The following is a 27,728-nucleotide window of genomic DNA, read 5'->3' as shown; positions in this document are numbered from 1 at the left end:
TATCATACCGAATTCTTACTAGACTATTATCATATATCAAGAAAGCCTTAAATGTTATTTCTCAAGTTAACAATATATACTCAACTTACTTGTATTGCAATATTATTCTCACTCATTACTTATTTGTTAACCATTTTTAGGGTTTTTATTTTAAATTCTGCCTATCTTGGCTCTGCCATTCATATGAAACAGCAGGTCTTCCATGTGGCAAATTTAATCTTCGGTAGGGTGAGAAGAATATTCATGTATTTAAGAATATGCAGTTAACAAAGTAAATCAATAGAACAAAATACACACTACTGAGGAAATATCATGAATAATTTAGTATATACCCAACTTTGGTACAATTACCTCTCTAGGTTATTAGATTTCAGCTTTGTCTGAAGAATCCTAAGATAGTGGTTTGGGCCTATTAAACTCATAAACTATATAGAGACTACTTAGCTACCATTTTCAGAACTGTTTGAGCAGTACTACATAAATGAATAATGCACCAGTAGAGACTTTCACAGCAGAAGACTTACACAAAATAGAAAAGCCTTTGTAGAAAGGATAGTGGTTTTTATTGTAGACTCAGAAAATACTGAATTATGAAAAATACAAAATCAATAGTTGTAATTATCTGTTTATTTTACAATCTGCATGCCATCATACCCTTATGGCTTTAAGATAGTCTGTCCAAAGTATTTTAAAACATGCTTTAACAAAGTATTTTACAATTTCAAAATCGAGTATTTCTTTACTGGAAGAAAAAAAATAAAACCAAACTCCAAAAACATTTTCCTGAGAATTCTGTATCATAAAATTGTCACTCATTCATAACATTTGCAAGTTGATGATATAGGGTTATAGAAGTCAACATGCAACGCATAGGTCTATGGTATTAAATAAATATTTTAAAAATTTATTAGATGCAGCTAGTCAGGCAAAAACCTACCCTCAAGTTTCATCAAGTTCCTATCAGGTTTAAAAACATGATGTTATTTTTATCATAGGTCAATGCCATGGTTCCCACCCTGGAATCCCTCCACCATCAGCTATATGGAATTCAGGCTCTGGCTGATTCCCCCAACTGCAACAGTGGAGCACAACTCTTTAGGGATATTCCAGCCTTCCACATGGTCATCATTGACCTTCTTTTCCAACATCTGCAGCCAAGTGTGTCAGGGCTTTGGGGTAAGCTCCCAGCCAGCCATTCCCTACAAAGATGCTCCATCTCATTATAACAAGGAATTTAACCCAAGGAATTTTATTTCCAACTATGTGCACTATTAGGACAATGCTTTAATACCACTGTCCACGTCATTTCAGAATATCACCAGCTTTAAAAGTGATAGTCATTATAAACAATAGAGGTTTGGGCTTTGAATTTTGCTTTTGATTGTTTCTCATTGGTTTGCTTTTTAAAAGAAGTGGAGACATAAGAGCAAAATGCTTCCCAGAGTGGCAGCCTAGGAGGGAGACAGGATTAAATTAACCAGGAATCTACAGAAACTGGAGAAAAAGCCCAGAGAGCTTCATAAAGTAATACATATACAGGATCATCATATCATCAATGATAGTAATTTAAAAGAATTTCAATTCAATTATCATGATGTCTGCTGTGTAGTATTTATTTCTGAATTTCAATTACTGGAAGCATTGTGATTTATACAAGCTATGCTCTGTTAGCATATGTTTTTCCCTTAAAAAAGTAATGATACATGATGAAAATCCAAGGATTCACTAGAGATTTGAATCAACTTTCAGTCCCATAGGTGAGGTAGTACAGTCATTTGTGTTACGTGCTGGTTATAAGAAGTCTTGCTGAAATCTGTCAATTTAAAATTTTTTGTTTTAAATAAGTGGCTTACTGTATTTATTAATGCTATGCTACCTATGGGCGAGAGGGAAAAAAAAAGAGCCTTGCCAAGAACAAGTTTTGTCTCACTGCAAGGTAAAACTGAACAGTAGTATTTACAAGGGCCTTTGCTTAGTTGCTGCCTACTGTACATGCACACAAAGACACAAAAAGCTAATACACATTCTGAGGTAGGAAATGAAGAATTCCACTGGCTTGTACAAGATTCTTCATGTTTTGTAAACCAGCAAACTCAAAGTTTTCTGTGGTGAGGTTCAATACTTAGTTCTGGTGTGAGAATAACATCCAAATAACAAAGCATCATTGGTATACAATATGCATCCACTGCTATGTAAAAATCTAGAAAACAGGGATTATTTTCAGTAGCTGAATTTCTCCTTCACAAAGCAATAAAGGAAATATTTCCAGCTCATTTCTTCAATAAACTTTTTATATATCTATGCTAATAGCACAAGCCATTGAAAATATACTACAGGTTTAGCCATAAAGTATCCTGAAGACTGATTCTGAAATAGAACTTTACTGGTCCCAGTGATCAGAGAACAAATATTTGTAACTTACTTTAGGCAGTTAGGCACTGGAAGGAAAAAATGTAGCGCCTGAATACGTTAAAAAAAAAAAAAAAGAAAAAAAAGAAAAAAGCCTGTCCTTAGACTTTCACAATACTTTGATTCCAACTTGCCACAGACAAGCAGCAAGCTTGAAGGTGCTAGGACAGGAAGTCACAATACAGCAGTGAGTTTTAATAAGCCTATGGGATTCAGATGCCAGAGGATCTAATGCACACTCATCCAAGAACTGCACCAGTTTCAGATGTCTGCCTTCCACAGTACATTGTTATTCCTCCCACTAAATTTAGAGAAGAGAGCAGTATGTGGCAGCACCTCTGCTGCTCCGGTTCTTTTAATTCTGTACTAGAAATACAAGACAAAAGCATTTATTCAATAAAAGCCTACTACTAATCAATTCTACTACTAGTAGAATTGATTAGCAGTAGTAGCCTACTGCTTTAATTCAGTATAAGTCTTCTCTGGGATGGGGAGGGGAACAGCAGGAAGCAAGGAGCTATTTCCAGAGTGCACTTTCCAGAATCTCCTCATCCTATCATGTTACTTAGCCCATCTACAAAATGAACATTTAGAGAGCTAAATATGCTTCTTAAGGTTTGTCTACCAGGAAAAAAGAAGTCTTAGAAGAATTCCAGGCATTGAAGTAGTTGTGCATAAACAGCTGTCAGGAGGCTTTCCTTAAAATGCAGAGTGGCATTAAGAACTGTGGCATAAATCGGAGTAGGCTGCTTTATACATGAACAAAACTTCCTCACAAATAAGCACCTGTGAATGGAGTTTGTACTTTCCAACAGCTTTCCTGAACCCTCCTTGGCATCACCACACAGAAAAAGCTCCAAGGCTGACACATACAAATTATGTTCTGGAATTACAGAGAGCAAACCCAGAGCTTGCCAAGTAATAATGGTGACCATGTAATTGTCAATACAGTTTCAAAAGATTAAACTTTTATCTTTTCTCTCAGTTACTTTCCAATAACACTCAATCCCACTTCTAGTTGCAATGCAGAGAGGCTGGCAATGGGAAGGAGAGATTCACTCATCTGTAGTGCATTTGTCAGTCATTTGCTGGCAGAAGTCTGTGATGCCACTGCTCTGCCCACGTGGCTCCACGAGCGACGTTTGCTCCGATGTTCTGGCAGAAACTGGATGCAGTTCTTGTACTTGATCGTACATGGCCTCACATACACTTTTGACACACTGATAACAGGAACTCTGCTCAGCTGTGGGTGTGACACCTGAAAGACCATTTGCTGATTCTACAGATGCTGGTACTACAAGCTCACTATCAGATGGAGCTGTTTGTTCTCTTTTCGGGAACAAAAATGAGAGTGGACAATCTGAAGAAGAATATTTTGCAAGTATTTGTATTTGCTCTTGGCTCAAGGCTGCTTCCTTACACACCTGCTGGCAAAGTCCAGTCAGATTCTGCTTTGTCTCACCCAGAGTTGATAAAATGTGGTTTCTTTCCTTCAGCAAATTCTCCTTCTCATTTTGCTGCAAAAAGAAAAAACAGTATTTTAGTCTACATTTTAACATAAAAACCATGGTTTAAGCTCCTATCAAAGCTAAAACAAGACTTTAAATACTCTGGTCTGCTGAAACAGGAGTAATTTGGCATTATCAAAGTAAGCAGCAACACAATCAAACACATATCAAACACATATCCTAACCTCTCTGGAAGCATCATCAGCTAAGCTATTTGATGTGATTTTTCAGATATGCAGCTTTTTCCAAACTCATGCTGGCAAACAAAGGAGTAAGCTGTAGTTATTAAATAAATGAAACATAGTTGCACTTATTGTAAATATTCCTGAAACACTTGATCTACAGGGTAACACAAACCATTATCAATGAGTCAACAAAACATTAAGCAGTCTTCATAGATATCTGTATTTTAAAATTGAAATGCTGAAAAATCAAACATCACATTTTAATTATTGATACTATTCCACTAGGTGAAAGTAACTTCCATTCTCAAGAAGTGCCAAATCCACTATAGGACAAACAATGGAGTTAAGTATAGTTCCTAAATTAGATAGAAAATTTAAGAAAGGCAAAGAAAGAAGATATGCTGGAGATCTGACAACCTAGAGGTAATGTGGCAGGATTGTCCAAGCACATGGGAACAAACAGGATGGCAACTCACTAACTACTAATATCAAGTAGAAAAAAATAGCCTGTATTAAATCAAACTTATTTTTTTGCTTCAATATTGTGAATTTTTCTGAGGCTTCTGATAGAACTGACTAAAGATGAAAAGACACTGATAATTGAGAAGTCTACTCATGGAAACAAGCAACTTTTTGAATAAAGAAAAATGAGGAAATAGCAAAAAAGCACAGGAAACAAGCAAGACCATCATGAAGAAGTTGAATGAAAAGGACAAAGAACCCAAATCCAAACATGTCCCAACACATACATTTTAAATTTTGTAATTAATTAATTAATAGAAGATACAGTTTTGAAGACACAAAGCTTTAAACAGTTTTTAAGTTTTAATCATAGGGACTATGTGTTACAACTACTGTTTTGCCAATTCACTCCTGGAAAGTTTTATTATTTTCACTCCTCCTCATATCCCCTTTTTGCAGAGAAACCTCATACTGCAAGTTCTACAACTTCTTTTTGAAAGAACTGATTAAGTTTAGGCAGCATTTGGCATGAGGAACAGTTGTTGCCAGTTCTTTTTGTCTAAAATTAGTAGAAAGAGGACATTGTGAATAAATTTCTACTTGTCGGCATACTGGGAGCAGCTGTTAATCACAAAACATGCCACACTGGAAAGGACCCATCAGGGTCACTGAGTCCAACTCCTGGGCCTGCACAGGATACCTCTAGAGTCACACCCTGTGCCTGAGAACTTTGTCCAAATGCTTCTTGAACTCTGTCAGGCTGGTGCTGTGACCATTGCCCCGGAGAGTCTGTTCTAGTGTCCAACCACCCTCTGGGGGGAAGAGGCTTTTCCTAATATCCAACCTAAATCTCCCATGACTCGGCTTTATGCTGTTTCCTCGAGTCCTGTCACTTGTCACAGAGAGAAAAGATTGGCACCTGCCCCTCCTGAGGATGTTGAAAACCTCAATGAGATCTCCCCCTCAGTCTCCTTTTCTTCAGGCTGCACAGACTAAATGCCCACAGTCACCCCCATAAGATTTCCCCCCTCCAGACCCTTCCCCATCCTCATGACCCTTCTTTGGATCGTCTCCAATGGCTTAATGCCATTTTTTAAACCATGTTGCCCAAAACTGCACACAATGTTCAAGGGGAGGCTGCCCCAGTGCAGAGCAGAGTGGGACAATACCCCCTCTTGCCTGGCTGGTGATGCTGTGCCTGACGCCCCCCAGGACATGGATGTCCCTCCAGTGCCAGGGCACTGCTGACTCGTGTTCAGCTGGCCATGAACCAGGAACCCCAGGTCCCTTTCTACAGTTGCTCTCCAGCCTCTCATTCCCCAGTCCATACACACAGCCAGGGTTGCCCTGTCCCAGAGCAGACTCCGGCATTTGCCCTCGTTAAACTTCACTTCACATGGTTGGTGATTGTCCAAGTCTCCAATTTGTCCAGGTCTCTCTGCAGGGCCTCTCTGCCCTGAGGGCAGTGGACAACTCCTCCCAGTCTAGTGTCAATGGCAAACTTACAGTGTGTTCCATTGAGTCCTGTGTCCAGGTCGTTAATGAAGATGGTGAGGAGCACAGGGCTCAGGATGGAGCCCTGGAGATCCCCACCAGGGATGCCAACCTGATGTCACCCAGTCACTGTCATCATTTGTTCCTGACACAGTTGCACTCCCACCACATGATGTGTTTATCCAGCTGTGGGCTGGACATTCTGATCCTGGGAGGGCCTGTGAAAAGCTTTGGTGAGGTCCAAGAGGATTACATCTACTGACTTTCCTAGATCAGCTGGGTAGGTTATCCTGTCATACAAGGAAATCAGACTTGACAAGCAGAAGTCTCCCCTCAGGAAGCCTTGCTGGCTGTGACTGATGCCTGCATTGTCCTCCAGGTGTTTTTTTTAATACTTATCAGAATAATATTTCCCATTCTGTTAGGCAGATCACCTAATACCTTTTGGGTATGTAGAGGCACTCAGCTGCTTATTATGAACTAATGAAATTATCTGGACTGCTATTTAGAGCAAACATGAACATTCAGAAATAGTTATTCCAGCATAAATTCCTCACCCCCCTTCTGAAGCTGTTCATAAATTAATACATTCAAATATTATTGTTTTATTTTATCAGCATTATACTAATACTACAAGGTAATGTCAATTAGTTTTGAGGCCATAATAAATGGAGAGCTCTTTTGAATCTTCTGGTAAAGAATGTACTTAGTTCACACTGCTCACCTTGCTATAATATACAACAAGATCTCAATTACACTTTTTTTTGGAGCACTGACACATCCTCCTCCTCAGCTACAGAATCTTCATAGAAATAGTGCTTCTTGAGACCACTCAAGAAGCTCCCCCTTGACAGTACCCTCATTTTAGAAGTTTTGAAGTGAAAAATCAAAGGATGGGTCAGGTTGGAAGGGACCACAGTGGGTCATCTGGTCCGACCTCCCTGCTCATGCAGGGTCATCCTATTGTACAGGAGAAAGTACAAGGAATGTGAATATACAGTGTCTCTGAAAGAGCTGTTTCTAACAAGTCAACATCTCCCTAAGCAGCCCTCCTTGTGTATTCTCAAATACAGAACATTAGTACTCAACAAGAACACCCAGATTCACCTGAAAGGTCAATCAGCAAAGCTATATGGGAAGGTAAAAAAAGACTTTATCAGAACAGAAGATCAAGAGACATGATCAAAGGTAACTCCCAGATAACAGATTCAGCATTGAACAATATTTTTCTTCAAGGTAAGTAGAATTTAACATAAGATTCCCAATTTTAGAGAATCACTTGGTAGGAGAGGTACCTCAGCAGGTCTGTAGTTTGACCTGCTGCTCAAAACAAAGTCAGAGATCAGGTAAGATCAGGCTGCTCAGGGCTTCACTCAGTCATGCCACAAAACCCTCAAAAGACAGGGCACACACAGCCTTTCAGGGTGAACTGCTCCACTGCCTGCCAGTCCCCACTGGAAGAAAAAACATTCCTTATATTCAGATGAAATCCCTCCTTGTAATTTAAGACCATGTCTCTTGTTCTCTCGCTGTCAAGTACTCCTCTCAGGAAGCTCAAGATCTTCCACTACCAACAGCTGTATAACTTCAAGGACTGGCCCACAGATAAGGGCAGGCAGCCATTAGGTCTCCCCATCCCTTTTCCAGGCAGAAGCCCCATTTCTTCTGCTTCTCACCACAGAAGTACTTCAGGCCAGGCCATCCCAGTGGCCTTCACACAACCTTCCTCCTGTCTATCCATGTGCTCCTGGAACTGGGAGGGGTGAAAATCCAGCAAAAGATTCAGTGTCACACGTGCCAAGAGCAGTAACAACCAGTGCCCTCCAACAAGGGGCAGCGCTCCTGTTAACACAGCCCACTGATGGCCTCTCTTCAGCCTGGACGTGTTGCTGATCCATGCTCAGTCTGCTGCCTGCCCAGGCCCCAAGGTCTCATCAGCAAAGCTACTTGCCAGCTGTCAGACTCCAGCCTCTAGTCAGGCAGGGGTCAGTCTGTACCAAATATAGGACTCTTCCAAGAAACACACCACAAGCATCTTTTGAGAGACAAAAAAACTGAAACAGCACCAAATAGAAACAGATACAAGACAATATGCTGCACATACTGGAAACCAGGATGAGGAATTCCACTAGGAAGTATTTCCTAACTGGTAGTACAGAATATCTACAGATACAGAGTACAGTATCTACTTGTCAAGAGTTGTTAAACTATAGCTACACCATTCTATTCCCTATGAAAGCCATATTACAGATGATACCATGAGAAGATCAAAGTCTAAAAGGTCTGAGACAAGACTGACCCAGAGAACAGGAACAAGGCAGGAGCCACCAGGCATGAAGCAGACTGGATGTACCACACATAGCCCTAATGAGACACCTCTTTTCCTCCACCCACATGAAATTCATGCCTAGACAGATCTTAATCTTTCTGTATTTGTGTACAACTTACACAAATTTGATGATCTGTGACTGTCAGGCATGGTCAACAGTTCCAAAAAGGGTCTTTTCGGGAATTTCTGAAGAAACTTACCAGCACAGTTGAAAAAAAAAAAATGCAACTGGAACATGTTTGTGCCTAGAGGATGATTCATGTAACTCAGTCCTCACTTCACCTCTCAAGACTCAACACTCATTATCTAGGCCTTGCACAGGCCTTGTTACCTGTCAAACAGCAGACATTCAGTCTGTTCAAGTACAGGTCCACAGAGAGAAGAATACTGTTTTATAATTATTAGTCTCAAACAACTACGTGTCTAATCTTGCAGAACAACCTTTAATTCCCTGCCCAAGTATTGCAAAATATTGACAGTTACGTAACAGAAATGACAACATGATGACAAAACCAGGCAAAAAGTTCTGAAATGTCAGAAATGCAACTTCTCTCTTCAAGTAAGGATATCATTCATACAATCACCTGATTACCCTTCCTCACAGAGCACCTTCTTCACTGAGCACCACCTGCTTTGTCAGCTCAACAAAGCTCTATGGACCTGGCAAGCCCTCCTTCAAAGCCTATCTCCTCACAGTAGAAGGAGGAGTAGATACAGTGAAAGATGATGATCACAGGTAAATAAGTTTCAAGTCCATGGCACTTGGCTCTAATTTTATTTTCCTTTTCATTTTGAAGTCAAAAAGGATGCAACATGACTGCTATGTTCCAGCTGATGCAGATACCAAATTCAGGTACATCAAGCCTAAAATGCTCCATGAACAAGAATAAGGGTACAGTAGCCCTAAACAACTGAACTATTTCATGCACGTGGTATGACCAACTATGAAACAGAGATGATAGAGTCAAACAAAAACTTATTTTTCTGAAAAAACCACTCAATTATCTTCTTGTCATTGCTATTTTTACATAATCCTAACCTCAGATTACCTACATTTCTCTTAAATTACATATTTATCTTTTTATTGCCTTCTTAAGGATAAAATATATTAACAGATGGCTGCAGAGAAATCTGGATGCATCAATTCCTCAGCTACAGTCTTGATGCAACTGCTAGAAGGCAAGCAACTTCCCAAGTTCTTCTTTATCTTCCGCCTCTCTGCAAGGGTCTCATTTTTAATATTCAAGACTCAGGAAACAGCTCGCCAGCCCATGTTGATATGTTCCAAGAACAGCACTTACACAACTAACAATTGCATAACTGCAAACTTGATCACGAGCAATACTGTGAGCCGAAGAACAAAATCTCAAAGCAAGAAAGGGGAAGAGGCAAAAACCAGAGTAGGATTACAGTCTGGGAAACATTCTGTACAATTAAATTCAAAGCTTACAGGTTTCAGAAACATCATTCACCAAAAATTATGCTGAGATGCATGTTTTATTTGAATGGAAACAAGTCCACAGAAGGAAAGATGTGTGTACTTTGGAGCAAGGCTCAGAAAAAATCTAGAATTGCTGTCAAGAAGTTATACAAGACTGATAAAGCTTTTTAAGCTTGAGTGGAAAAAGTAGTAAACCACCTCACTCTCAAGCTACTGCCAGATAGCCAGTCAAGATGTTTAGAGAAAGACATGGAAACAGCAATGAATATTTACACATACCAGTTTTTCAATTTCAGATTCAAGATTTTGTATGCAGTCAAGTTTTCTCTTGCGACATCGCTGCGCTGCAATTCTGTTTTTACTTCGTCTTCGGATATCATGAATACAGTCCAATTGTTCAGGAGTTAATTTATGCATTTTCAGAAATGACTGGAAGTCATTTCTGGAAAGTGAGATAATCCTTTGTGCATTAAACGGCAGTTTTACCTAGAATGTGAGAAACAGCTGTAAATCCAAGGTGGAACTGATATACACAAACATCAATAAGTCAAGTTTCCATTTTAAGCATTCTTTACCACATAACCCATCCTTCTTCCTACATCTTAAGAGACAAGAGCACACTAACACAACCATCAGATGATGGGATAAAATCCAGAGGATTCAACTACAGGAGTTCAAGCACAGGTTGAACAACAGAGTATTTGAACATTTACACTAGATCCTTACATGCATATTCAGAGTAGGATAAAAGCTACCTGTGTGTGCATCAAATATGCAGGTGATACACTCTAAGAAGATGAGTTACAGTTTGGTGAGGTACAAAATAGGTGTCACGACTAATACAAGTCTAAAGTTTTCCCAAAGCTGCTATTAAGATTGCATCCTGCAAAAATTTTTATACCTGTGCAGTTTTTTCCTGCAGAAGTTCATCTGAAACAGGCATTTCCTTACAATACAGAAGTTACAATATTTGTATTTTATTTCTTAGTGCTGGAGAAGAGAGAGGACCAAGCTCTCACTACTTCTGTATACCTGAGCTACAAAAACATTTGAGATGACAAAGTGTTGATTAATACTGAAAAACATATTTACCTTTACAAAATAATCACCATGGTTTTTTGAGTATCCAACTAAAGACCACCTTATTTTAATCCCTACATTTGAGTATAGTAAGTAGCAGAACATGTTACCTTTGTGTGGTCAAAGATCTGAATTTAGTTTAAAAAGAACATAGAGAAATCTCTTCTCTGATTGGCTACTACTGGTGACAAACAGGCAAAAAAAAAATTTAAAATCCCAGAGTACTCTCCTCAGAAATGATGACACCTTCTCTGTCACATAAATGTGAAGAATGTAATTAACCAATTCTGGCCTTTTCTCTGGCATTCCAGCTTTTTGCACTGATGCCAGGTTGCACTTATGTTAAATCTTATTAAGGCCCTGCGTCTTGAAAAGATAAGAACCCTAGTGCTTTATGAACAAATGAATTTTTGTAACATTGAATCACCGATCATGCAGAGTTACACTGCAACTTTATGATGCTAAGAATGGAGATGGAAACTGCTCCAGGTATATCACAAAACCTCTTAGGAATAGACTACTTTTGTGTGGTATCTGCCTAAACCACTACTAAAGCAGTAACAAAGAAAGGAAGTGCCAAATAATTACTGCAGTTGGAGAAACAAAAATAACCTTAGTGTTGGAGAAGGTGATATTATTAAACAGCCTTAAATACACAGCTACTGAAGCCAGCTCAAAAACTTCATTTTCACTTCACATTAAATCTGAAGTATCATTTTTCTCCCACCTCCACCCCACAGCTCAGGATAAAACCAAGAAAACTGGTAGGTTTCTGTTAAACAAATGTTCTAAGAGGTTTAGTTTTCTTAAATCTAACTGAAACAGATTAAAAAAAAAATCTAAGAATGAACCTTCATGCCTTGACTTAAGACTCACAACCTTTTCTGACAGTTGTTTCAGAATAAATCTTATGAGATCTAATATGTAAGCATCCAACACTCCACTATCTGACCAAATACACTTTCATACTTTAATTCAGTCTCCCTGAACTAACAGTGACCTTCCATATAAATCTCTGAATGGTTATTTAAAGTTTCAGTTCTAGACTTTTTAAAACAAGCAGCAACAGAAAAAAAAAAAAAAAAACCAAAAACCGAAACAACAAAACAGAAGACTCAGACTTTTGAATATGGTCTAAAGAGACTGGGAAGCAAAGGATACATCAGGACATTCTTACCTCACATTCTTGTTCTCTTGCTGAACAGGATTCACTGTCTCCCTCAGTGTCAGTCTCCGAATCCTCTCCCAAACTTATCACATAGTTATAGGGGCACTGTTCTTGTGGCTGTCCCTGAACATAATCTCCACTGTTTATTTCAGAGGTGTTGGAGCATCCTTCAGTGCTAAGGTTGCTTATAAAGGGGCAGTTGACAGAATTCAGCATTGTAAAAGTTCGCTGAGAGCAAGGTTCAGGGCTTTCACTGATCCTGATCCCCAGCCACGGACACTCTGATTTTTTCCCCGAATACACTGGCTCCAAGTACTCTTTAGAAACGGCAGGTGGTAAATGTATTTGACAGGCATCTGTGCTGTGAATATCATTCCAGAACCCCTGTGCCAGCTGTTCTGCTATCTCTCTCTCCACACTGCTTCGACCTCCCGCTGAGGTGACATTCGTGGCTTCCCTAATGCACAAATCCACCTTTGATGATGGGTTACCTTGACTTTCAGTCTTGTCATTTCCAGCTTCAGTACTTGACACAGTTTTTTCAGCTAAGACTGTGCTGTTTTGCATACTACTGAAATTCAAGTTACCATATTGCTCACAACTATGTAAAGTAGACACAGAATTGGGTCCATGAGATGCAGCAGAGTTTTGGGGGAAAGCAGCAAGATCCATTTTCTCCACAGGACATGACACATTCCGAGTTACAGAATCTCTCTTTGACTCTTCTTTTTTCTGAATGCCTTCTTCCCCTTCTTCCATTTCTACCTGAGTCTCTTCACAGTTTGAGATCAGCTGCATTGGCACAGAATCCTGAGCTTTTTGTATGCCATCATTATCAGGTATTTCCTTCTCATGAGAAGTTGCAAATGGTGGTACCTGAACATCTTTAATACTGGAATTGGACTCTGAAGTATGAACTTTGTCATTTCCAAAAGCTTTCTGGAATTTTCTATATTTTGGGCATTGGGAAGATAAGCCAGTAGCACTACCCCTTTCTAAATGTACAGGATCACAGTTTTGATTTGCGTTATCTTGGAGAACAGGCAATGATTTAGCATTTTCTTCATCTTTACAGGGTGTTGCTTCAGGTATTTGACTACATTCCTTTTCTAGAAGTGCTTCTACTTCACAATTTATTTCCAGGTCTCCATCATCTACACTGCCAGTTTTAGGGTTTGCTTTCTGACAACTCCGTGTGCAACATTTCTTCCTAGGACATTCCTGCTGATCCAATTTAAAGTCCAAAAATCTAAATTTGAGAAACTGAAAGCAGGACTCTTCAATGTTGCGGACACCCAAAAATTCTGCACATTTGCAAACTTCAGACACATTGTCTTTATTTAAAACAAGTTTTGCTGTGTATGCAAACTGAAGCAAAGGACTAAATCCTTTAAGTGTTACCTGTAACAAAAACAAATTTAAAAAAACAGTAGTATGGTCTACTTGGGTTTAAGCAGAGAAATACACAAATTTATCTCTCCTGCCAGCAGGACAGAGTACAGGACAAAAGCAGCATCCTGTTCTATCCTGAAAACTTGGTCAAACAAATTCTGAAACAATTCTTCTGATACAATTTTATCATGCACATTTTGTGACAGTCTTCTTCACTGTAATCAATCTCTTAATAAAATGTTCTGGCAACGCAGTACTAAAAGTGAAAAATACTGCTGCATGCTGAAAACCAGTAACTAGACTCAAACCTCACAAAGATATATTTTAAAGCAAGTTGTATATTAATTACTCTAGAACATGCTGCTGGTATTTCATTTTAGTTTTCAAAGCGCAATTACTGTTAATCACTTAGTCTTATGCACCACTGATGTAAAAAAAGTTCCAAAAAATGGAGTTTGACCACATACAATTATTTATTACTACAGCCACCTACTTCTTTCTTCTTCCCATAGATTTGAAGAAATGCACTCAAAAACTGTACACCAAGCAGAATTCTCAGTTTAAAGCCCTTTAAAGCAAGGGATTTTAATTGAACCTTCATGTCCTCACAACAGTTGCCTATCAGGGAATCCAGAGATAAACAAAAACTGTCTCATTAGACACTGACAAAATGCACAGGATCTTCTACACATGAAAAAACTTCTAAGGAATCAAGTAGAAAGCTACAAACAGATTACCAACTACATGACACTTCCTTTAGCCTTTTCTCTGCAAATGAAGAATAAAGCAGTATGTCCATTATTAATACTCAAACTCAAATGCACAGCCTGCCTTTACTGAAACAAACAGTATGTTATGCTAAATAAAGCACTAATATCAAGGCATTAATTGCACTCAATCCTTCTGCCAGCAAAATAATGAATTATTCATGCAACTCAATTTAAGAATAAGTTCAGGGTTTGTTTACTTTGGGTTTTTTAGTAGTTGTTTGGTATGCTCTTTTAAAGAATAAAACACACGAAAGAAGTCTATAAGATCAGCATGGAGACCAGTTCTTTAAAACTGTCTGTAAACTCTTACAACCTACCTAAAGAATTCTTAAAATAGCATTTGAAATATGCTCTGGAGATTGTATTACTAATGATTACACCACCACATTAATTCACCCCTTATAATGTGGGGAAGTAGAATTTAAAAGACGGTTTATCCATAAGCTGTCAAGATATCTTCAGACTTAGTGTAGTTAACAAAACATTAAAGTGGCTTTACAAATAAGTAGCATTCATCAATGAAACTGAAAGAAAAAAATACAATAGTATTTTAAAACTGTACCTTCTTTCCATTTAAGGTAGAAACTGCAAAATCAAGAGTGCAAGGATCAAGAGTGGACAAACACTCTACTCCTTTCACTTTCTCTTACAAATTTCTAGCTAGCTATGCTCAAACAAGAAAAACCCCTAAAAAACTCTTACTGTGACTGACCTAGAAAAGCAACTCTTGCAGTAGTCATTTATTTAATTTTTATTTGGGATGAAAGTCAAAAAATAAAAACACTGGCAAAAAAACTAACAGACCCTACACCAAAATGGCAGTAGTTAGTCTTTACAATGTAAAATATATGAACTACTTGAATTCAAAAAATATTTTTGGTATCCCAGATTGTGGGCTGGTACCTTTCAGCTCTTAAATCCCCTACTCTAAATCATCAGTTAAACCCCAGCCTACCGTTAAAGAGAATTGAACAAAGCAGATCAGAAGCACTGGCAGGTAAAATGCAGAAGGGAGTGACACTCACCTCTTCCGGTAAAGTGATGATAAGATCAGCATCCACCTGGCCCACAATTCTTGAAAGGAAGTAACTGCTGCAAGCTGCAAGCACAGCTTTGTGAGCCCGAAATCGCTGATCTTCCACTAAAATTGTAACATCACAAAGGATATCTTGCTTTCGCTGATCATCAAGGCTGAGAAGCACATTGGTACTGTGCACTGAAGATTCATAGGCAAACACCACACTGTTGTTCTCACTTAGAGACATCCTGTATCGCAGGTGGTGGTGTGAGGCTCAGTGGAAAGCATGCTTCTGTTCTTCAGACCTGGGGGAGCAAAGAAACAAGTTGTACCCCTGAAAGTCATGTCCAACAGGAACCTACTGTACTGAAACATGAGCATGTTAAACGTGCACTGCCCTGGTCTAATTCTTCTTCAAATAAATACATTTGTGACCATTTAAAGTACCCAAACCTTGATAGGTACATCTCAACACTGCTTTTGTAATCTGATAGACCAAAAAACGGACTTCAGCAATAAAGAACAGTTTTTTCCTTGCCAAGTGATTCAGAGACATAAATTTACTGTAACACTTAGAAATTATCTAAGCTTTCATTCTTAGTAATTGGTATATTCTAACTCCAACATTATGAAAATGTAAAGAGAAATAAAACAGATGCATTAAACTAAAATTCACCAAAATACTATGTGAGCTATTTCTGTTTACTGATTCACCTAGTGCAGACTAAAATATATGTGTTTTTCTTTATGTCTTCTTTCAAAAGTATTTTGTCTGCTCAACCAATCAGGCATTGGTAAAACACCCTGATTTTCTCTCTAGTGGGTTGATGTTTTGTTTTTAAATTTGAATTTTCTAACTGCTTTAATGCAAACTTTTCCCCCCTTTTCTGTGCATGACTATTGGATTTGTCATACTTGTTACAAGCTTGCTTTCCCAATGGATCATTGATGCAGATCACCTGGCAATGGAATACCATCTCTTTTCTGACAAAGTTCTCAAATAACAGTATTCACTGGATAATAAACAACAGTTAAATTTAAACAATATTTAAAACCTTGAAATATATAATTCATATATAATGGTTCCGAAGATTCCTAAATTTGCAGGAAAAAAGAAGGGCTAGGGAGAAGGCAGCTCTGCTAGAGAGTGCCAAGATTGAAAGTATTTCCAAGTCTGATCTTTACACTGTATTTCACTTTCGATTGAGTCCTTCTTCCAAATAAAATGAAGAAAAAAAGATTAAGTGCCCTTGCTCAATCAAGGAACCACCCAAGTCAGATTCAGAACAATCCTGCAAAGAAAATACAGTATTACTAGGACATGTTATACCTTAACATGTAAGGTATAAACCAAGCATTCAGATTATACTTTACCCCAGAGTTCCTGTAATTGAGCACAGCTGTGGAGACTCACTTCAGCTGACATGGGACTACCTCATCATTCTATTGCTCAACGGAGGTTGTTACCATCTGCCAACTCCCAACAATAATAAAACTGTAGCCAGTGCAAATCCTCAGGTTTCAAATGTGGGGAAACTTTCACAACATGGGGAGTGCAGAGGGCATGGCCATATTTAAACACACTGTGGAAAAAGCAACCACGCTGCCAGCTGTGCTCCTGGTTACTCACTGCTCAAGCTATTTTCACAGCACACAGGCATTTTGAGTGAACTTTTGAACAGAAACAGGGAAGAAAAAATCCCCATTTCCAATCACGATAGCAGCACAGTACTAGTCGGAACCCCAGTAAAGTGCAGATCACATCAGCATGACCTGCCCTTCCCACTCCCTTATGGAACACTGTGTGCTTAACTTCACTGACAAAACATACAAATGTATGGTGAAAACAAGTTTTGAGGGGAAAATCCAAAAAAAAAATCTGAGTTTTCCCCTCTGAGAAGTGGTAGAGAAAAGTGCTATACACCACGCACTGCAAATCCTAAAGGGCTTATTTTTGGAAGGAAACAGTTCAAATGTTTTCATATACCTAATAACAAGACTACAAATTCGTTAACTTAGGAAATATTTAATTTCCAGTCAATTTACATGGGAACAAAAAAATTCATCATGGAACTGCTATTCATGAAATTCAGATTGCTCTGTAGCGTAACTTATCATATTGCTCATATCTTACATCCCACAGAGTTTAATGAAGTATAACTCCGTATTTGTTACAATAGAGAGTTAAATTTTTTTACAAAGTAAAAAAACCCGCAAAACCCCAAAAAGGAACAGAGGACAAAACGGAAAAATTGAAGACTAAATCCACAGTGGTGGGGAGCACAGGGAAGTATTATAGAAGATGACATATTTTGGGTGAACACTTAGGCAAAACTCACGAGGGAAACTATAGTTAAAGATAAGCCTTAAAGTGTTCTTTTTTCCTATCTTCTTTGAAGAAAGATAGGAAAGACAGACAACACACACATTGTATATGCTGCTTTTGGGTTTTTCCTGATAAAACAATCAATTCCAATATCCAGTTCAGTTCATTACATTTCCATAGCACAGAAGGCTAAAAGGAACACTAGTTTATTTCTATAGATGCAGACGAATGCAGAGAAGAGTTAACCCTCCTTCTCACTTATCTCTGTGAGGCACACACCATTCTTTCAAAACAGCTTGTGGACTACTTGGAGCACTGAGAGAGAGCTCCCAATGTTTCAGCTGCCAAAAAAAAAAAAAAAATAGCTTTCAACACTGAAACACTACCTAGTGTTTCTTGAGAAGTGAACGAAATACTTAGTTTAAGCATAACTCTATTTAACACTTTACTCTGACAGAATGTTGTACTTTCTAATTGTGAGGACTTCATCAGCCAAGTTATGTACCCTCTATATTTAAACAGGATGACAAGTTTTAGGTATTCATAACATAGAATGCAGCATTTAATAAGCATTTCAAACTTTAATAGAACCTTTAAAAAAAACCCCACAAAACCAAAAAAAAATACCACTCATGCACTACACTCCGACACCAAATTCCTCCCAGTCTTTGTAAAATTTAGATACTGTCAAATACAATAAAAAGAAATCCAAAGGTGAAGCACCAGAAGACTGAAAATGCTGGTGAAAACAAAAGCATCAAATGACAAAGAGAAAATGCAGCCACTGTAAAAAGCTGTTACACTTTAGAACTAACAGAGGTCAAACTTGTGAATGTCTGAATTCTGTTTGCAGTTGTGTCATAAGGGGACCACGTTTATGACAGTATCTGTCACAACGGCCAACCAGATTTTCCACAGCAGCGCGAGTACAAAATAACTTCTCTACAACTAGATTTGTTGTTCACACATCCACAACAAGAATGCTTACCGTCATAACAAAGAGAAAAAGTACATCTCTTCTGTAAATGGTTTAACTTCTCTTCTACCATAACTGTTCTTCTAGAGCATTCAGAATTCTTAAAATCAGCTTTATTTATGAATGAGTGGACAAAGAGAGGCAAAGGTATGAAGTAGAGAAAACAATTCAATTAAACTTAGAAGTTTGTGCTGCAACTGTCACAAGGATAGGCCTTCTAGGCTCTTCTGTCCATTTTACATAATTTAATTGTCTACGAATATTATTTATCAGGCTCTTTTTTGCACTCTCAGAAATATTAACATCAGCAACCACGCATTAAAAAGGAAAATTGACACTACAAACAACAATACCAAATCATATCCTTGGAAAGCAGCCTAAAACTCCTATAATGCTATTTGTATTTTAAAAGTAACCTTCAATCAAGGAAAACTAGAAGTAAGCACAGATAACTTGGAAAAGTATTCCACAAGCAGATGACTGTATGTCGAAATCACTGCTCACAAAGGAGGTGCCAACAACCACGTGACTGAATGCAAAAGATGCTAAGAAAAAAACCATGCAAGAATATTATTTAAGATATTTGTAACAGACATTACCGTCAAAAATATGGAGAGTCCAAAAAGATCTTCCAAAACTTAAAATAGTTCTTATAACACAGATTGGAAGGATTAAAGAAGTAACAACGTGAAAGCTCACTTACTATAAATCCTAAATTTGTGGAAGAAAACCAGTACTGTGAGCACTCCTCAAATTCCTCTCACCTGAAACCCTGCACACCTAATAACCTCATACTCTTGAGACTGAAAATTAAAAATCCCATGAACATTAGTATACACACATGCTAGTATAAAGCCTACATAAACACCTGAAGCACAATCAACCAAATTCTCCTTTGAGAACACAACCTAGCCTGCTACTACAAAGTTTTCATTCTTTAGCAGTGATCTTGAGATAAATAATGTTTTGCATAAGGACAAAAATATTTCCTCCTATGTACCAGTTACAAAACTTATTCTGCTTTATCAAAGAGAACTAACTCCATTTTTTCTCCCTACTAGTATACAATTATGAAAACTATGCCAAACAGTTACCTGCAAAATTACCATATCTTCAGTAAATTTAGACATCTCTACATCCAAATGACTATATATATATATTTATTTCCAAAGAACATATAAATACTTATCTTATTGAAAATCAGTACTGCAGCCACATTTAAAAAAGAAGTACAGGTTTGTTTAAGCACACAGTATAGAGACCAAAGCAAGATGCTTATCAGGATTCATTGTAAAATACATATCTCATCCAAGGCTCATTTTCCTCATGCATTCAGTCATTCATTACATTATTACAGGAAGGTAACAGTGAGGTACAGTGAGTGTAAGGTACTTTAAAATTTGGCTGCAAGTTTGCTCATCTGATGGCTTACAACTGGTAACAATTACTGCTCTTTACTAGCTGACTGGAGAATAAAGGTAGATTTAGAACCCCTTACTTCCTCCCACCACAGCCTCTGCTTTGAAGAATCACTTGGTGCAGATCCTCAGGTAAACCATAAAGTCTCCCAATGACAGTTAAAAAAAAGTATTCCAAAGATGAGAATCATAATGGCTGAAACCAGGTAAAGCTGTAAGGAACTGTTATTGCTAAGTTACAGAAGAAAAATAGTAGTAAAACAGGTAATATTGTTGAGGAATGTACCCAGTGGAGGCAGAGGACAAGAGTAGGAACAGAGTACCCAAGCAGAACTCATAATAGTGTCATGTATTTCTCATCCACACAAAAATCTCACACAAGGTAGACAAACCTTCACCTAAGCTCAGCACCACCACCACACATTAGAGAGTACTCAACATCCTGTGGACAAACAAGTGTCATGGAAGAGCTGAAGGAAGCTAAAAGGCATCAAGTTGTCACTGAAGGTGACAAAAGCACACACATTTGTGTACATGTTTACCAAAATGCTTTTTGAACATTCTAAGGCTGAATGTTTCAAGTGTCATTAAAAATACTAAATCAGAGCACAGAAACTCATGGAAATCAATGACAGTCGTACCTTTACTACTTTGAAGACTTAGACTTTCATGAAAAACAGCTGATTACAATTTACAATCTTAACTCTTTATGCTAAATCCAAGGACCTGGAAAATGAAATTCCAGTATCTAATGGTCACCAAGACAGAACGGGAACATCACATCCAGAGGCAGCATCCATCCCCACATATCAAAGTTTGTCTTCCAAATCCTTTTTTCCCCTCCAAGCTACAGATTTTTCAAATTCAGGAAAAGAGAGACTGAAGAGCAGAGTAATCTGGAGAAGGTTTTGATACAGAAATCATTTGACACTCTCCTCCTCCTCCTGGACAGCTGAGGACCTAGCACTCCTGTAAGCCGTGCAGAGCAGCTACTTCTATCCAGCAGGACCGCACCATGCCCATGACCAGGAATTTCCTTATCACCAGCTGAACATTGAAGAAGAGAGGACTCATCCAAAGGCACCCAGATTTAACCCAATCTAGGATCCAAACCTAACAATTGTCTCAAAGACTCACTGCCAAATAAAAAACCGGAATCTACCTTGTTACCATCAATTGTAACATACCTAAGAGCAACTGGGGCAAGAAACTAGTAAAAATGGACCTGCGGTCCTTCAGTTTTAAGCTCCACTAAGCCACAGTTCTAGCAAGAGCCAAGCAAAAACACTTGAGCTACAGGAATTACATCCTGTGAGCTCAGTGCTTTCTTTTAAAGAGCAAAAGCCTCTTATTTTCCATTGGTGAATAAATCCAATTCAGATATTCCTACAAAGAGCTAACCTTCTATTCCTAGACTCAGATAACAATTATGCAGCCCTACCAGCCAAATCAACACAGTCTGAGTGTTTGGTTTTTTTCTGATCTGCACCTACTGTATAATTCCTATACATGATCCAGCTAAAGGTTAACCAAATTACAAAAACTGTAAATAAAACCCTGTTCCTCAGTCTTTTCTCAGTGAACAAGCATCCAGCAATACCACACTGGATATCAATCCTCTCTAGCAATCACAGTAAGCGCCACTTGTACACTTCTGAAATAAGAGAGCAGAGGGCAAAGCTCCCCCTGGTAGCTGCAGAACCCAGGCAGGGCACACCTTGGCTGTCACTGCTCTCTACGCTGCTCCAACTTGGGCACCCAGATGTAAATTCAGTTGTGATCGCCAAAATGATAAAACTAGCAAGACTAATTTATCACCTAGCAGACAATAAGTGTCTGTTCAGTCAGCATCATGGTTCTAACATATCTGTATTCTTGGAACACTTCAAATTCCTCAACAGTTGGTAAAAATATGATCGTAGACCTTTAAAATTATAGCCTGGAGAAAACAAACTCTTGATGCTACTCCTATTATGCTGATCTATTGAGTAAGTTTTAGCAAGTCAGTTCTCTTTGGGTTGACATCTACATTTATTTTAGCCTATTAAAAAAAGACATGTGTCATCAACATATGTGAAGTCCAGAGGGACAGCCATCATTTACTACTGCAAAAACAAGACTGTTTAAATGAGACACAGCTCATTCAAAACACTGCAAAGGCTTTTTTTCTACAGTTTTATCTCTCTGTCCTTGCCCCCAGCTATCTCTCCTTTTAAGGAAATAGTTATATTACAGATGAATGCCTACAGTGGTTAATAGCTGCTGATTCACATTATGCTGACAAAGAATGAACAAGCATTTTAGTGTGCATGTTCATTGCTTCATCTTCAAAAAGACTGCCAAAGAAAAAAAAGTGATAAAAAAGCAAACAGCTTTGCTGCCCAAGAACAATGCTTTCTCCTTTAAGAAAAAATTACATTTAATCTTCAGTTATTGGCAGAGTCGTAATTCTAAATTGTTTTCTTTATTAGTCCAACACCTGGATGATATTCTTCATAGCTTAATTACATAAATGAGATTTTTAAAAATTATTAGTTTGTATTTTTGTAGCATAATTTTAAACACTGCATTTGAACTCTTGTCAAGTCACAAGAGAGTATTAAAAAGAGTCACGGGAAGTCTGGCAGGTCTTAAGTCTGCGCTAAGAGTCTTAATTTATTTTCCAAGTTTTAAGACTGAATACACACTTTTTTTCTCAATATTTGCAAGCTATAGGAGAAGTTGGGACATGGGAAGGAGAGCAGGGGGGATCCTGAGAATGACAGTTACAAGCCTCCAGAGGCCATGATTTTAAAAGGCAAAAAGAGATTGATACCATGTAACCATAGACATTTTCCAAAGAACAGAAGTTTGAAAAGTTTCCCTCAGAGGATGACACAATCAGTATCAAAGCCAAATAAACCCCAAACTACCCTGCAGTTTCCCATTATTTTAGATGACACTAATTGTTTAATTTTTGGATGAGGGATAAAAATCATGTTGTGGGACTTCGTTTGTTTCACTGCTAAAAAATGAAATAGGTCTGAAGGGATTTCACAGACTCCTCTGAAAAATTCCATCACTTACACCCCCTCAGTTGTGCTGATATTCAAAGAGAATTACTCTGGAAAGATAACAATGCACAGACTTTCTAAAGAACTTTTTAAAAAAAACACAAAGCACCTATCAACAACAAAAATAACCATAAATACAACACCTCAAAAATACAAATAAAAACTGGTTTTATTTCTTAGGTTAGATAATAAAATATTCACTTAGGATAAGTAAAGCATGCACAATTACAGTCTACTGTCAACTCCTGCCTTTGCTTAAGACAAACACCATTGTATTTAGAGCTACACATTCTACTCATTGCTACAGTTAAACCACATTAATAACTTTGTCTGAATGACTATCACAATCCATTTACAAGTATATATGTCAAAATACTTATGATGAATACTAAATTAAGCATTTAATGTACTTTAACTTAGAAAGACACAAGAAACAAGCTGAAAGAACTGTGAAACAGCTATATTGCCAAGTCAAAGAAAACACTGGTTGGAAATTATATTTAGAACTTCATTTCTGCTATTATCTGTTTAACTTTGGTTTGTTTCTGTAAGTGTTCTTCACAGTATGCAAAACTGAAAGAAATCTGAAAATATTTTAGACAAAAATCAGAAAGAACTTCAAAAACATTTCTATGAAAACAGAACAGCACAGGTTTATCAGAACTAACAATATCTATATAATAATAAAACTGAAAGAAAATTATATATCTATGTGCACTAGACCAGGCTTCAGATAGTAGCACTAGCTAAGGTCTCCACCAAATCACATCAAACTGTCTCAGTCTTCCCATCCTGAAACTGCAGACTATTTCCTATCTGACATATGATGTCAAAAGACATGATCTTACTAAGCTGACCTGTAAATAACCACTTTTGGGATGGTATCACATAAAATACTGATCTCCAGCTCTGGGGACCCCATCATCAGAAGGACACATCTTCTGGAATGAGTCCAGAGAAGAACACAGAGATGCTCTGAAGGCTGGAGCCCCTCTGCTGTGGAGACAGGCTGGGAGAGCTGGGGGCTATTCAACCTGGAGAAGGGAAGGCTTCAAGGAGATCTTAAGAGTCCCTGCTAGGGCCTAAAGAGGCTCCAGGAGAGCTGGAGAGGGGCTCTGGACAAGGGTCTGGATGGACAGAATAAGGAGGAATGGCTTCAGATTGACAGAAGGCAGGCTTAGCTATTAGAAAAATCATTCCCTGCAAGGGTGGTGATGCCCTGGCACAGGGAAGCTGTGGCCGCCCCACCCCTGGGGCATTCAAAGCCAGGCTGGACAGGGTTTGGATCAACCTGATCTAGTGGAAGGTGTTCCCGCTCATGGCAAGGGGCTGGAAATGGATGATCTTTAAGGTCCCTTCCAACACAAACCACTCCAGGATTCTGTGATTTGATGACCTTAAAAGCAGCATGAACAGGGCAAGCAAGAGCTCTATATTTACTTATCACAGTAGTTGTCAATGGGCCAGGACTGGAATCCAAACACTTACAAACATTATGTTGACAGTTCAAATAAAGTCATTCACAAACAAAGAATCTCAACACAATTTTTAAGATTAATTGAATATTTTTTAAGACACAGGCTCTCATTTAAAGATACTGAATTACTGATACCCTAGGCTACACCTCTCCCACTCTCCCATGTATGTTTAATGATTAAACTCAATTTATTTGTATTTCACCAATGCTTCTAAAGTCAATTTACCCTTCACAGCACACTTTCCCCTTTTTAAAGCTTCAGTAGCTGGTCAGTCAGTTGAGCCTTACTCTGACCTTCTAACTCACATTTATACCAAATACTACATTTTCCCTTCATACTTAATGAGAGCAAAATTTTCTGCCACCCTCAAGAGGGCCTTAACCAAAAAAAACCGCTGCATACTGCTAGAAACAGCGTGACTTGTGATGCAGCCTATGATTCGTTACAGCTAAGTAAGCCTTTCCATCACTTTTAGTCCCCTCTCCAGACTGCTTACCTCTGAATTAAGAGGTAGGGGCAGGGAAAGCTGCAGGTGGATCCTCACACATTATCCCCACTGTGGTCACACTAAGCTGAATCTACACAACTTAACGATTGGTTCAGCAGTTAGTTTTGGCTCACTCAATGTTTTCTTCCTACCCACACCTGCATTGACCAACACGCTACCTCTGGTTTAACTAAAGACTACATACAAACAGGACTCACATTATGAATACCACGGTGTTTTTTCCTACTCCCCAAAACCTCCCCCATGAAACTTTCAGTGGTCAAATTCTACAGGACAATTAAAATGCCAGCATTCAGACACAAACGCGAACCATCTGACTGATCTACCACTCTTCTCTGTCCCCACACCAGCACGCTCAGTGCAGGGACAAAGACAGGACTATGGTTAAAAGAAAACCCATGAAGTGTTTATAGAAACACTTTATCTAACCTGGAAGGCAGGGATGACATGACAAGGAGACTTTTTGAGCTATGTTTCCCTGAAGCATATGGCAGAGATATTTGGGACTTACAGAACTCGCATGCAAAGACCTGTCTATTCTACACCTAAAAGGAGTGTCCACCTGATCCAAACAACCAGGTGTAGGGTATGGGTTTTAATACTAGACCATTTCTATCATAACAAATTTATTAGCATTCAAAATATCCCTTGCATAAGAATTTTAGAGCCCATTAAAAGCAATTGAACATTTAACACATTAAGATCTTCCACATTTTTACATACAAACTCAAAGATACAGGTGATGGAAGCAAAAGCTGTACTTCAGCATTTTGGCCAAAATCAGGAGTGTGCTAGTGAAGCAAACTTCCCAAAACCCCCATTTATTTGGCTTTCATTCACTTCACAAGATGAACCTAGACAACCAGAGTAGGTTCTTTTTTAGAGTAAATTGGAAAACAGACTCTAGAAGTTCTCAAGAATTTCAGATACTAGGGATTTAGCTTTTTTTTTCAGATTTACTAAGCTAGGCCAAAGGGAGCCCTTCTGAAAAACATAGTGGCTATTCAGTTTTCAGTGACAACTGTTTCTCCCTGAAAATCTGCCTATTTTGGGCCTCACTGATTGCCAAGGTACACACAGACTTACTCACTTGAGTTAGGGCATCCAAGAGTAATTATGCTATTTACGTCACCTTTAAAGTTAAACTCATATTACAAATCGTATTTCATGGTCTACCTTAGATGGTTTAATTCAGACTCATCATGTTGACAGGAATACAGTCCTTCCTTTTCTTGCTGTGCGGTGTAATACTTGAGATTAAAGAATGGACTCTATAGGCTACAGCATTCTGAATGCCTCATCCACTTAATTTACAGCACTTCTGGACTGCAATTATTCCGTTACTGCAGCCAGATATTTTTCACACAGAGAAAATGCTTTCATCAAGTGCCTCAAATTAATGTGTTTGTCAAAATTTACTACACACAGAGCTATCTTTAGAACACTTTCTCCCCTCTTTTTTTAGTTCAATTAGGATTTGGAATACCCAGTTGTAGATGATTTTGGGATTAGTGACAGGCTAAAATGGGTAACTTTTTTTTGCGATTACTGTATTTTCACCAAGCCCCAAAACATGCCAAGGATCTCACAGCACAGAACAGGACGGACAGGATTTGGCTTTCGTTGTTTACAGTCCAAAACAGACCTTGCCCGGCTCCCCCAAAGGGAAACAAACACCAGCTGCACGCCTCACCCCGGCAGAGCGGGGTTCCCGCCGACTTCCCGGCGGGGTTGAGCTGGCCCTTTCGCACCGCACCGGGGAAGGCGGCGTGGGAGAGTCACGCCTGTGTCAGCGGGGCACAAGGGCACCGAGCAAGGAGCGGTCTCGGCGGAAGAGGGAACACTGCCCCGGGAACGCCGCCGCCGACAGGGCGCCACCGCCCCGGCGCCGCCGCAGGCGGGACCCCCGACCCTGTACGGGCCGGGCCGCGTCACGGAGTGCGTGCTACGGGGGAGAGGAGGCCGCAGCGCTGACAGCGCCCCTGTGAACGCGCCGCGACCCCCGCCCGAAGGGTGCTGCCTCGGCACCCCCGCCGCCAACCCTCCACGCACCGCGCACCCTCCCGCGGGCGGCCGGTCCGGCTTTACCTCGGTGCCTGCCGCGGGCCAGAGGGCAGCGCCGCCGCCTCGCCCCGTCCCCTCTGGCCCCACAGCGCCTCCCGGGCCCGGCCGCTCCGGCTCCAGCTGCGGCCCGACTGCGGCGCGCGCCGTCAGGTGACGGCCCGCAGCACTGCCCGCCCCCCCGCGTGCACGCCCCGCGCTCCCATTGGACGCGGCGCTCGCCGCCGACGCGCGGCCGCCCACAGCGCCGCGTGCTGCGCGTGCGCGGCTCGGCCGGCGCACGGGGCGCGTGCCGTGCTGCGGGTCCTGGTGCGTACCGGCCTCTGCCCTCCCGTCCCTCCATTCCTTCCTTTCTTTCCCTGCCTCCTTCCCTCTCTCCTTTCTCTCTCTTCCTTCTCTCTCCGTTCTCTCCCTCCCTTCCCTCCCTCCGACCCAAATTCCACGTACCTGTTTATCCAAGGGCACCAGTGAAGGCAGCCTCCTCCGGGCGCTCCTGAATCAAACGTTAATGACAGCAAATGATGCACTGCCAAGAGCGCTGACGAGAATTTCATTGTTAAGATATTTTAATCCAGTCTAACAATTTAGTGTGCCTTTGAATGATTGGTTTTATGTCTCGTAGAGTGACACAGTTTTACGCTGTATTTAAGTG

General features: G+C 39.5%; 1 protein-coding gene across 1 annotated transcript; it reads right to left on the bottom strand.

Annotated features, from left to right (window-relative positions):
- Positions 1-540: 540 nt before the first annotated feature.
- On the bottom strand, positions 541-27,223 carry BACH1 (BTB domain and CNC homolog 1). Its single transcript, XM_066209370.1, has 5 exons — positions 27,104-27,223; positions 15,264-15,561; positions 12,086-13,477; positions 10,108-10,314; positions 541-3,926 (listed from the first exon to the last, which is right to left on the bottom strand). Exons 2-5 carry the CDS (start codon positions 15,501-15,503, stop codon positions 3,465-3,467), a joined length of 2,301 nt encoding a protein of 766 aa, XP_066065467.1. The 5' UTR covers positions 15,504-15,561; positions 27,104-27,223; the 3' UTR covers positions 541-3,464.
- Between the last annotated feature and the right edge of the window lie 505 nt (positions 27,224-27,728).

This window comes from Chamaea fasciata, unplaced genomic scaffold (assembly GCF_029207755.1).
Source record: "Chamaea fasciata isolate MVZ Bird 193981 ecotype frontalis unplaced genomic scaffold, bChaFas1.0.hap1 SCAF_2, whole genome shotgun sequence".
NCBI lineage: Eukaryota > Metazoa > Chordata > Aves > Passeriformes > Sylviidae > Chamaea > Chamaea fasciata.
Note: the sequence above shows the minus strand (reverse complement) of the source record. Positions and strands in the feature narration are given on the sequence as shown.